Raw genomic sequence first — 13,294 nt, 5'->3', positions numbered from 1 at the left:
AGCGCAAGCCAGTGTTCTCAGTTCATGTTCACACATGTTTGAAGGATATCATGGGAGCTCAGTGGAGCTGGACTGGTGAGAGGCCACTGTCTCTATCTGACACACAGTGGCCCATTTAGACAGTCAAAATTCCAGCAAGTATCTATGGACAAATGACACATCTCTTTTAGGGAAAAGCAACCAGTTCCATGCTTCCAGAAACTTAGCATATATACCATATAAAAATGCTGTTAATAACTTAAATAATTCCTGAAAACATTTTTCCATAAATCTAAACACTGACTTGTCTACTACCGTATAGTGCTGATAAGGTGAAACGTACTGAGACATCATAACTTAAAACCTGCAACAAGAAAAATATTCACTACAGAATCATTTTCCCCTACTCCTGCTAATAACTCTTCTCAATTTTAATACAGCATGTCAAACCCAGCTCAACTGATTTTATGTGGCAAAACTTATACCACAGTACTGCATACAGTGAGGAGCCATAGCAACACCAAAATAAATGTCATAGCAAGCCTCTGTGGAGTATTTCATATAACTCGTAACAATAACTAGTGCTCACCCCACTGCTAATAAGAAGGAAAAAATGTGTAGATAACTATTTAAACTCCTCATTCAAGTATTTGTGATCTCCTTGTTGTGACATAGCAACAGTTGGATACTTCTGCTACATGAACACTTGTTTTTTTCTCTTTGACACAAGAGGGAAAGGATTGAAACTGCTGATTTTGCAATAAAACATCCTAGGAGAAAGAACAAAATATAAAAACCCCAAACAGCTTAGTTCTAATAAAAGCAATATATATTTATTAAATGACTTACTTATCTTGTCTCTCATTTGCCTGCCGCCAGTGAGTCTGCTCCTTTCTCCAGCGTAGGTTTTCATTTAGCCCTGCTGATCTGTCATTCCCTAAAAGTACAACATGTATCAGTGAGATTAAAGCAAAAAGGGACACCTGAAGTCTGATAACTCACTGAAAGAAGGAGGTACATGTCTGTGGCAGTCTGTCAGAACTAAACCCATTCAACTTTACAGCCTCAGGGGTCTAGTAAAAGGACAGGACCCCATCACTTTTTTCATCTGGGAATTTTAGAACATTACCATGCTTAATGTCTTCAAAGACCAAGCCACAAATTATTCCATTTATTAAATGAAACAATCTTTTTTGCTATGAACAATTTGTTCTTACTGATAGTTTTAACACCATTTCTTGGCTCTGGATTAGACACAATTTCTCAGAATGTCTTAAAACTCCTAGTTGGCCTCATATTCTTCACCTGAGAAGAGCTCAGTCCTAGCTACACCTTGGATAGTTGAAAACTATAAATAAAAAAAGTATTTTTATCCACAGCAAAACCAAGAAAGGTCTGTAAGGGAAAGGGCTGTGGGTGAAAAACGTAAGTATGGAAATGGGGAGTGTGCATAAACCCCAAAAAACTCGTTTATGTCTACAACCCTTGAGATCCTCTCAAAAGACATGGTGGGGAGGGGTATGAAGTACCAGCCGGTATTCTGCAGCGCTTCATCATTTCTCCTCTGGCTCCTTCACCTCTCAGTAAAGCCTCTTCTAATCGGGCCTTAACGTCTCGTGACTTCTGGAGTGCTTGGGTGCTAACTTTATCTGAGCTTTGTTTGCCCTGAAAGTAAAGTCAAAGCAATCAACACCAATGCCTCCATCTTTGGACATGAGTCTAAATTACATCTCCAGAATCAGACACAAGGAGAGACCTGTACAGGGGGCAGAAGGCAATGAGTATGATTGTCTATTATATAAAGGCTAATTAAATGTTGCAGATCAGGAAAGAGGTAGTGCATGTACTGCTAATAAACACAAATATGTAGCTCAGTGCTACAAAGAGAGAAATTAAAGTTCAGAGAGAAGGTTATTTGATCCATTTCAGACAGACCCTGTCAGAGAGAAAAGTCTTGATGTCCTGTCCCAGTTCTTAACTAAAGGGTCATCCTTGGTGTCCTGTCCAGTACTTACATGAGCTGTCAATACATTGCCCTCCAAAAATAGCCCTCAAATCCCCAGGAAAAGGAAAATAATAAAACAATTTAAGCCAACTTCATAGGACTTCCTCAAAAGTTTTGGCTGCGTTTTGCTTGAAGGCTAGTGTCAGTTATTTTATCTGAAATAATTTGTCCATTTCTAGCATAGATTAGACAAGAGCTAATTTAACAATTGTCAATAAGAAATTTCCCCAGGACAGCCAGAAGATAAGGAAAAAAAAATTAAACCAAAACAGGACAACAAAATCAGGCCATGTTTCACTTACTTTGTACTCAAAGCAAGAGACACAAATGAAGAGGAGGTCTAAAATCCTGTTCAGCTGCATGGATGGAAGGTCTGCAATCCATTTCTGTATTAGATTTTGATCAGCATTTTTCATGATCCAGAGGAAACAGATCAAAAGGTTGCGAGTAGTATCAGGACCTAATGTGGTGCTCTGTCTATAGGGCTAGAAGCAGACAAAATAAATGTCAGTTGAAAGAAGAAAAAGAAGAAGGACATCATTCAGGTGAAGTAATGTTATTTAAATACTAGTTAAATCAAATCTCAGGACTGGACTTCAGCCAGTTTAACCTCTTTCAGGTTATACTGACTGTATTTTTGGAATGTATGTATGTGTGATTAGTGACAGGACCAGCTGTATGCATGTGAAAGAAAGAAGCACAAGAGCATTGTTTGCTAGATGCTTGTATTTTAACTTCCTTATAATAATGTAGAAGAAGATTCTATAACCGTTTGGTTGCCTCTTGCCATGCAATTGTGTCAGCCAAATTGTACAGAAGATAAAAGCAACCATGAAGAAAGAGATAAAGAGAGAAAAAGAAGGATCTTGAGTGCTAGATCCATGGATTCAGGTGAGACTGGGACGCAGTGTGGGAGTCATAGTGGCATTTGCTGATCTGGAAATGAGTCTAGGTTGGGTGTGGAAATGGAAATAGGCATGTGGGAGAAAAAGTGAAACTACTTATGGTAAAGGAGTAATTAAATGACTAGAAGAGGAGAGGATGAGATGACAGGAGGCATATGAACAAGAATGCAGTTTCTCATGACTGTATTTATTAGTCACAAGAAAGCATAAAAGGAGAAAACAAAAAAAAAGGAAAACAGATACAAGAAAGGAGACTGGCAGAGCACTGTACATACCAGGGACACCAGAGATATTCCAGAGCTCCTGAGGTTGAACTGATTCCCTGCAATGGCAAGGGCCATGTTTTGACTGATTGCACCTGCAGACTCTTGTTCTTCTTCTGGGTTTCCTGTGCGTCCCTTTCCACTGCGGGTATCTGAAACTAGATTTGAAATATCCCATTGGAACTTCCTGAGCAATCCAGTTGTTGCCACCCACATGTCACAGTCTTCCATTGGGCTGTAGACTAACAAAACAATTGGTGCCTCCATCCCTGAGATTGTTGGTCTGGCTGACGTAGCAAGCAGTGAAAGAGTTGCAGCATTAGCAAGACAGATTGCAGCCATGTGCAGAGGCTGCCAAATTGTTCAAATAAACACAGGGAAAGGAGATGTATCCAATAAGCTCCAGGTGTTCAGAGAAGGTAAATTAAAAGCAGAGGCAGTAGAAAACATGATTTTGTCTCTGAAGCTCAAAGGTAAGCCAGCACTTCATAAGACTTGGAACCATCCAGTTCCAGTCCATTTCAGGCAAGAGGATCAACACAAAAGCCATACATGGGTTTGGTGATATTCATCAAAGTATGTAAGTCTGCTAACAGCTGACAAAAGCAGTGTTGCCTGCTGGCTAAAGAACAAGTTTAATTTCAGTCATCTAGCTGCTTCTGTTCCCTGCTAGTTCTTGACATCACTTTCAGTAAATAAAATTATATATACCTAAATTTTGTAAAAATCTCCTCTGATTCTGAGTGTCCATTTTGTGTTTTGCAAGTCCTGTTTTTCAGAGAAGCTGAGCGATGAGCCAGTCCCAGTGTGTTCAGAATGAGGTCAACAGCCTCTTGTGACAGATACTCAAAAAGAAAGACACTCTAAAATCTAGCCATACTGGTACACTTGGACTTCCTCATAATGCCTCCTTTTTATCTGTGGTATGAGGATAACACATTAAAAGAATGGGGTGAGATCTCATTAGCCAATGTACAATAAATGCTTTCATCCTATGAGACTGAAAATGCTACATAATACTTTCATAGTATTAAATTTTTGTCCAGACATCTAAATGCAAAATATTTTCAGAACCAGTAACAAAAGTATATTATTCAAAGATTATACCTTTTTTCTTTATAGCCTCTATTTTCTTTATGGAAGTGAAATGTAGTTTTCCAGGTAGCAGAGATCTACTATCTTACAAAAATATGTGGAATAGCTACTTTCAGCAGTATGATATGAACACACATGTAGCAAAATGAAACAGCTTAGATGCTGTTTTAAAAGGCTTGATAAAGTAGAGCAAAATTTATAGTTATAACAAATGATAAAAATATATTTCCTGTGTGGTGATTACATTTGCCAGAGATTAATTTTGGTATCATGTTAATAGCACTCACTAAAGAGAACAAAACAAGATTGAAAGAATACAATCCAATTTCTTTAATTGTGATGTAACATGATGTCAGTATCACTTTTGTTTTCTTCCCTACTGTCTGTTAAACCTATTGATATCTCATATTTCTTGCAGATCTTGCAGGCCTTATTTTCAAGATCATATTATTTACACTAAGAGATAGGCAGGAGTACTTTCAGATACGTCTCTGGTCTATCATTTGCTCATGAAGTGAGGACACTGAAGTTTTTCCTGTCTTTAAAAATCCAGTTCAATTCTGAGTAAAGGAATAGTCAACCTTACTAGACTGTGGGGAATTTCTGCACCTAACACTATCTCTTTTATGTTTGATAGATTGTTTAGACAAGTCACTCTAAGAAGCTGAAAAATACAAAGGGAAAAAGGTCTTACTTGTAAAATCATGGAGTTGTGGCAGTGAATCCAAAATGATACCAACCAAAGGGAGGTAGAGAGCTGCAATTTTAATCTTCACCTCTTTTTTTGAGCAACGTGGGTCTAGGTCATGGGAGCTCAGCAGGCTAAGGATAGCACTGACAGCTTTTTTTTGCACCTTGCTAATCCTGTTAACACAAGAACCATCCATAAGCTCCACTAATGGGTCGCGCACAAATTATTTCTAAATCAAAGATTTAAGAAACAGAGTGGAGGTAAAAGAAACAAATTAAGACACCTATATTCATTAAATAATCTCTTCCATTCTGAGCTCATGTTCCCTGCAAAACATAGCTATCTTACATCTCCAAGCCACTTCACCACAATCAAAAAGCACCTAAGTCTTTCAAACTTCCCATAAAAATTCAATATGGTAAAGAGAGGTGCTTAAAGAAAAGCATCAGACTCTTGCCAAAATTTAGCTAAAGTCTTAAGCTCAGACAAAGGCAGAGGTGTTTTAGAGAGAAGAGCAGCTGAAATTTTAAGTTGTGTTCTCAACTTGTGTATTTAGCCAACACTATTGCAACAAAGAGTATATTTTTATTCACTGGGACCAACATACTGCAGATAAAACAATGACTGGGTTATTGCTACGTTACAGGGTGACTCACTGAAAAGAGTGGGGGAAACAGGACTGCCCTGGAATCAAACTATGACCTTGCAAGGGTAATAGTGTGACTCGAACCCATTCTAAAATCTGCAAACTGGGATACCTACCCCTCGCTGTCTGCATCCAGTGCTGCTGCCAATTCGGTGAAAAGTAAGCCGGTCAAAAAGTGCTGCTGACGGTATTCAGCTGAGAGGTCAAACATACCAGCGATTTTCTGGTCCTGGAAACTAGAGCCGGAGCTAGAGTTCTGCAGAAGTATATTAGAAGTGTTAAATAATGATCATTGAAATCAAAACTTCTTAAAGAGGTTGTAGTCACAGCCCATATAGCTAATGGAAAATCTCTACCAGAGGAAATGCACAGACTTTGAAAGACGGTTGGACATTTTGGAGGAAAACATCTGAGTGTGAGATAAAAAGCATCTAGTTTCAAACAAGGTACTTGCTAGGGTACAGTCTCATCCTTTCCATTCCATGCAAGCAACTAATTTGACATTTTTTGTCCTACCCTGTATTCATTAGTTTGGACAGGACATGAAGTCAGAATTTCCTCCATGTTTACAACTCTTTACATTGCTCTTACTGTTGCAGAGCAGCTGTCAGGCATCATTCAGCAAGAGGCTGCCCCTACATTAAGGGGGACCTTGGTGTCAGAAGCTCTGCTCTGTGCCTTCTCCAGCATCCATGACGTCTATCATGGAAGTAAGGTCAGGAAAGACGTGCAAACAGTGTTTCCTTTCACCCTGGAAATCCTTGGTTGAGCTTGCTGGCATCTGGCATAATTTAAAGCAGTCTTCAAACTGCTGTTAACTTATGGCTATGACTGATACACAGCCAGACCAGGAAGGGAAAGTTGCTGCTATATATGTGTTGTGAACTTCTTAGCTTCTCCAATCATAGGTCTGTGCCAAAGGTCACCTGGAATGTTTTTATCCCCTGATCGGTTAGCATAAGTCTTGGACTCTACTCCCCAGTGCAGCTACTGGGGTTTATGAGTCCAAATTTTGCTTTTAATTTATATTCTTCAATATTCTCTCCCAATATTTCTGTCAGTTACCTGGGAATAGGTCCAGAAAACAAACACATGAAGTAGCAGTACACCACACTGCGGCAGCTGTCTTCCAGCATATTGGGTCAAGTGAAACTCATGTCTCTGAGCAGCCCCATATTTTGGATCCACGTACTTAAGCCCATTCCCACTTCAACCTCAAACAGACAGGTATTGGCTGTACTATGTTTTTGTGGAATAATGTTAAATTGTAGAGCACCCAGTCAAGTGAATTTGGCTTCTCTCCAAGAATTCCAAAAGATTTATTCACAAGGCCACATTTCTTACTGAAAATCTAACTCTAGCTGGGCAGCACTCCTGCAGACAGATCAAAATTACTGCAAGGGTGGTCAGCTACTGTATTAAATCATCCAAGGGCCACAAAAACTTATTGATTTGCACAGGTTGCACTTCATATGTTACTCCTAAAGGAGAAAAAGAGTTGATGATGTCGCTTGAAGGAAAGAATGATTAAACTCCTGTCTGCCCAGCTCTGACTTGCTAGAACTAGTTGCAAGAGCTATGCTGATTTTTTTCTGCATAAGCAGAAGAATCCCATTTCTAGTTCTTTGGCATCCAGGGTTAGCATTAAGCAAAAGTATAGAGAAACCCTGACTCTAAGACCTTCATCCTTTCCTTTTAAGACCAAGAAAAACTTCAGGAAAATATTATTTACTATTACCGACCTGTCAGAAACATTAAGGTAGGAGATGCTGCATATCTTAGCATCCAACCAATTCTTTGGCAATGACACTTGAAAAAGAAACCATGAATATGAACCACTCTGTTACTCAGAGTGTTTTTGTACCTTCCACCATTCTTAGCTTCAGTTCCATTCCCCTGTATCCAAGGTCTGTGGCAATTATAGGGCGTTGCACTGAAATGCTTCATCCCAGTCCTGAGCTGTGCAAGACCACTGAGGTGGAAAACAGGCAGGCTAGCACCCTTTATTAGGGGCTCTGTCCCATAGTAAAAGCAAGATATCGAGACAACAATTTCCTTATTGAATTTCATGCCCAGGATGATGAATGAGATCCTGTCATTACGGAAGTCTAGAGCTGTGTCAGTATCAGGTCAAGCCTGGAAAAATGTGCATGTAGTGGGAATGACATCGTGGGAGAAATGAGAAGTGATGAGGAGGGGCATTCACAAAAATTGTATAGAGAGGTCTGCTCAGGATATCTGCGCGTTTCCACACTGAAAAATTATAAAGTTCAAATAAAAGGGAAAACACTGTCCAGAAAACACAAAGAAGTCGTTGGCAAAGCCATAACATCATCTGTACCACTGGGGTGTGGAGGAACCCAGAACAAAAAATGCTATTTGAAAAGGAAGGCATGATAATCCTGCTCTAAACAACGCTAAGGCTCAACAGAAATCTATGATTTCAGGATATTGAAAATTGCAGTGTTTTAGTCACTAACTTACATAGTGGTAACATCTACAATCACTTGGCAAACAAGAAGTTCACCTAGAAGGCAACACACTGCTGCATGCCATAATTCTCCGAAACAAATATTGAAATACATATTTGCGGTTGTGTATGTATGGGACATAGGTGCGCTTCTAAATTAGCCTTCAGAGCCATACTCCTTTTAGACCCTGTATGTCTACCTTAACAGTCATTTTCTGTTTGCATGTTTCTAGAGGGGCACATACCTGTGTTAAGTTCTAACTTGTGTAGATGCAGTTTTGCAGTAGTACTCCCTTAGTCGTTATTCTTCTGTCTCTTCTCTTTCAAGCGGGAAGTTGTACTCCCTGATCCAACAGTAGCTAATTCTAACTTAAGTATCTGAGTACAGAGCAACATAAGTTTTTCTCTACACGTGTGCTTCATGGGACGTTCATGTAATATCATCTGATGGATGCCTACCTGGGACGATAAGGAAGGAGATGGGGATGCTGGAGCAGATGCGGAGGTCATGAAGAAGAGGTTCAGATTGAGGTAATGCTCATGGCTGCAGAGAATTCTCAGGAACTCCAGTCTCATGGAAATTAGGGTGGAGAGCGAATTCAGCTTGTTCGAGAGCTAGAAAAACAACACAAAAAAGTGTCATGTGATGGGTGTGCACTATTTAATTTACCATGCAGTGAAATATCCTGCTTCCTGAAACAGAAATAGACAAATAGCCCAGAATGCATTAAAATGCTCACTGGTTCCCTGTACCTAATTAGTTTCTATCCATTAGATGCTGTTTGTTTGGCAGTGGTAGTGTCTCTCTCCCCTCTCCCTAACTAACGTAATTACCAACTTCCCAAGAGACAATCAATTGTTTATTTTTCCTCCCAAAAGAAAAACATACAATATTTTTTTCCTTTTGCATAACATGAAGATTAAAACCAAGGAAAGCCCTGCTGAGTCTGTGGCAAACTAATATAAAGACCTGCTAGGCAACACAGAGCATCAGTGGTTTTGTGATTTCCCTTCATATCAACAATGACATCAGTGGACAGTGACATCATTTTGGCTGAACCCCCCAAATGTAAATACTGTCCATCACAGCAGTGCACTGGAAGAGTCAGAAACCAAAAGCTGCTCTGTATGATCTGCAGACCCTGCTGCTAAGGAGTGTAAAAAAATAAGGGAAGAAAAGTGGCTCCATGGATGCTCTGCAGCAGTGCAAGGTATGACATTACTAAAGAGTCTTAACCTCCACTCAATTTTTTTCTGCAGACCACAAATCAAAAGAGGTTTAAAGTCTCTGCATATGCAATAGAAAATAGGAAATTTACCTGGGGCTTTAACACAACTCAGAGGATCTTGATGGATAAATGAATCAAACAGAACAGAACACTGGACTGGCCATAAGCCAAATGCAATCTCAATCATGCATGGTGCCTACCTGATTACAGTAATGTTTGATGAGATTAAACACAAATCCTCGGTCCATTAAAGAAAGAAGATCATACAAGAAAAACGCCAGGCTGATATTAATTTTTTCTGCTTGCTCGCTTTCCTTTAAAAAAAAGAAAAAAAAAGAATTGCAGTTATGATGTATAAAATTTAGTAAAGGTGGAAGACTTTTTAGAATCATTAAAAATAGTGTAGGGAACAGCTCCCAGAACCATCTCATGGAACATACTGGACAAGATTGCTTCAGTTCTCCAGTTTACGTGATCTTGTTAAAATTATGCAGAATCACTTGTGTAAATGATTTCAACTGTTGTAGCTTTCACAGAGGAATATCACAGGATGAATGAACAAGTTCATGTATGCAAATCTTTGGGCTGACAACAATGAAATGGAATTTGAGATCTGTTCTGAATTCTCTACGGGCTGCAATCCTGCATATGCTTGTTTTTTTAATGGAACATTTAACATTAGAGAATGCTGGTTTATGTACTTAACACATAAAATATATTTTAAAAATATTAATAAAAATCTGCACTGGCTCTTCTGATGGAATAGTTTGTTTAGAATGGAATGGAATAGTTTGTTTAGAAATTTTAAGTGTTAAACTAATAGTAAAAAAATACTGGTAAGATAAATCTGTGTGTTTTTCTAAGTTCTTGCATGCTTAGAATTGGCCTGATGACCAGAGATATGTAGCCCCCAAGTAAAAATCACAAGGAACTTCACGTGCCCTCTAAAATAAGGCTACAGTTAATTCAAACATACCAATTTAAATAATAAAAACTCAGTAGCATATATAGTTCACCAAGAGGAATTTGTGGAGGTGCCTAAGGGATCTGCGCACATTTAATGCTCAGAGCCCTCAGGCGGGTTCACTCAAGACTGACAGAGGAGATGACTGAGAAAAATGTTGCCCCTACTCCTGTCTCTGACTAGTGAGAACAGGTGTGCAGCACCTCAGGGTGGTTATGATTTAATTTTTCATTTTCAACCCTTTTGTTGTTATTCAGGAATATACATATATATTTCCTATCATCTGGAATTTACACAGCAAAATATTTTTCTACTGTGAAGAAATAATTAGTTTTCCACTACCTTACTGGGTAGGCTAATATATGCCAGACATATCACTGTAGAATCTCAGGGCAATCTGACATGCTCAACCATGTGCTGAAACACAGATTATTACTGCTTGGATTTAAAAATCAGACACACGTTACCTACTCCTGCTCTGTACAACTGACCAATGGCCCTAATTCTCCAAACACTGCAGTGGCATTTTCACACATAATCAGGCTCTATACACTCACTCTATCAAAACCGAACTGAATTAACAGCCCATAAAAATCTGTGTATTTGTCATGAGGAACCCATAAATACTAATCTCTTGGCAAAACCTACAGTTCCGTTAAAACATTTTCAGTGTAACAAATTTTATTACACAATGTATTTAAAAAAAAAGTCACTGATTCCTTAAACAAACATTTCTGTGGAAACAATTTCTCTGCACGTGGCTACCATGAAAGCACACCAAAGGATCAAGCAAAGGGTAAAGCTTCAGGAACAACTTTTTGATGGACAGTGACAATCACTCCTGCCATTCTCTGCCCTCAGTTGTCTGGTCTTGGCCCTTTCCCAATTTCTGCTCCTCAACAGCACATTTGGGCACACATGGAGAAGTGGATTAGGAAACTGAGCTGGTTGAAAAGTGACCTGGCAGGCTGGTCTGCCCTGTGGCAGAGCACACTACTGGGCTAGCACAGTGCATTTGGCAGCTCTGGGGCATGAACAAGCAACAGTCACCTAACTGTGGCCTCAACTTTGTCTATTGGTCAGTGCAGAGTGACATCAGTGATGTAAGTTGACATGTATTAATGGTAAAATACAAGTTACATTTTGTGATCTTTTCAACTTTATAATCCATTATATCAGTGCACCTTGTTAAAATATATCAGGATAAAGAATTTTGTGGGATTTAAGGCTTATTTCTTTAATTTTCATGTGGACAGTGGCTCTTTAAAGAGGCTGGATTTTGCAACCCTCAGGAGGCATACTGCTTTAATATTGCATAGCCCACTCTCGTCAGAGAACACAAATGTGGACTAAAACACTATGCAGTAGAAATGAGGGTAACAGGAAAGGGGGATAAAAGGAATATGACCTGCCTGGGCTGCAGTTTGATGCCCTGGCTAACCTAGCATAAAGCAGCACTGCCATTGAAAATGGGTGTCCAACCTTTCCTGTTGATGGGAAAGGGGATTCCCTCCTTGCACCCTGCAGCCACATGGAGAAGCAGGCTGGGGAGCTGAGGTGAATGAATACAAACAGTTTGCCAGAGGAGTACAATGCTGCCCCTTGCACAGCCATGACTCTTGCTTAAGGTCTATGTGAGAATAACACCTCAGTTTCGGCCTGATTCTAGTGATACTGCTGAAGGTGAAACAGGATTAAATATAGCTCAGTGTAACACGGGGTGAGTAGCAAGGATCCATGGGGCTTATTTCATGTACTTACCTTCTGTGGTTTGACTAATAGCGCAGCAATCTCTGAAGTAACCACACTAACTATAGTGGTAATATCGTCTTTGAAGCGATCGGAGAACCGGCTTCTTCGTGGGTTGTCTTGCTTCTCTATGTTGTGAACGTACTGAGCCATACTCTTTATCTGCAAAGCAGAAAAAAAAAAAATTTAAAAAATGCCCAAACCGGCAGTAAAAACTACTGCTTTAAGTTAGACCATGAGAATAAGATTCCCTACTTGTTCTTCCCTGAATGTAATCACTCTCATCTTCTCAGAGCTGTTGTGATAAATCCTACATGTGCTGGCAGTGACAAAAGAGTCCAAGACTCAAACACAGATAGGCACTGATTCTTGTTCACGTTCACGCGGTTGGCTACTCCCAGCACCTGAAATCAGAATCACCCTCTCCAGTTTCCCCAGCTCTGAAATGCTTCTGTTTGCAACTTTTGGCCTTCATGATTACAGACAGAGTGACAATTCTGGAATTAATTCTTACTACTTGAACTCCTGTTGGGTTGCTTATACGCTGCCAGTGGAAATCAGTATGTTTTTTCCACTGACATCCATCACCTCAGGGCACTCTGAAACTGTGAGTTTGGGGAGCCTTGCCATTGCTGCCATGTTGTTAACAAAGTAAAAAAGACAGGAACAGGTATTCACAGAAACAGAAGGGCTCATTTGATGTCTGTCTTTCAGCCTTCTGCAAGCTGTGGACCACTGTGCGTGTAGTTCATGCAGGACTTTGCCATCACTGTCAGGCTGTCAGTGTGGAATGGGGGAAAATATGGAGAATTCTTTAGTTGTACTTCCATTATTTGGGACCTCTCCTTTTCACACTGTGGTTGAATAACTGAAAGGATCATCACCCAAATAAATCTGTGCCTGGAGTACCTGCTACTTTTCTCCATTAACTTACTATAAAATACCACTGTCAAATCTTACCAGGAGCTCAAAGAAGAACCAGGCATACTTGAAGACAGATTCTCTCACCATACCCGTACTGACCACCATCTGCAGTGCCAGCTCCTCGTGGAAATGCTAGATAATAAACACAGAGTGTTGGGAAATGGCTTTTCAATCAACTCATCATCCAGTTTCAATATTCCCCCTCTTCCCTGTGGGAAACTCCCCCATACTGGAAAATCAGCAGCTGGATGGGGATGGGTAGACATCCCTGTAGGATGTGAAGGCAGATTTGACCAAAATGACATATAAGGAATGTTGGTGGCAAACAGACTTTGGGACACATTTTTCTGGGGATGCAGAACCCCAGCAAACTA

The 13,294-nt window shown here is 39.8% G+C and overlaps 1 protein-coding gene across 1 annotated transcript in view; it reads right to left on the bottom strand.

Moving 5' to 3' along the window:
• Positions 1-13,294, bottom strand: part of DOCK8 (dedicator of cytokinesis 8) — a gene marked incomplete at both ends in the record, with an annotated part of 98,520 nt that overhangs the window by 24,026 nt on the left and 61,200 nt on the right. The window contains 10 exons of the mRNA XM_082013259.1: positions 829-916; positions 1,509-1,644; positions 2,287-2,469; positions 3,165-3,310; positions 4,942-5,111; positions 5,701-5,840; positions 8,514-8,669; positions 9,484-9,597; positions 12,009-12,158; positions 12,957-13,052. Coding sequence (XP_081869385.1) covers positions 829-916; positions 1,509-1,644; positions 2,287-2,469; positions 3,165-3,310; positions 4,942-5,111; positions 5,701-5,840; positions 8,514-8,669; positions 9,484-9,597; positions 12,009-12,158; positions 12,957-13,052 — 1,379 coding nt within the window. The remainder of the gene's footprint in view (positions 1-828; positions 917-1,508; positions 1,645-2,286; positions 2,470-3,164; positions 3,311-4,941; positions 5,112-5,700; positions 5,841-8,513; positions 8,670-9,483; positions 9,598-12,008; positions 12,159-12,956; positions 13,053-13,294) is intronic.

This window comes from Phaethon aethereus, assembly GCF_964289735.1.
Source record: "Phaethon aethereus genome assembly, chromosome: Z".
NCBI classification, from domain to species: Eukaryota; Metazoa; Chordata; class Aves; order Phaethontiformes; family Phaethontidae; genus Phaethon; species Phaethon aethereus.
This window is presented reverse-complemented; position numbering and strand designations above follow the sequence as displayed.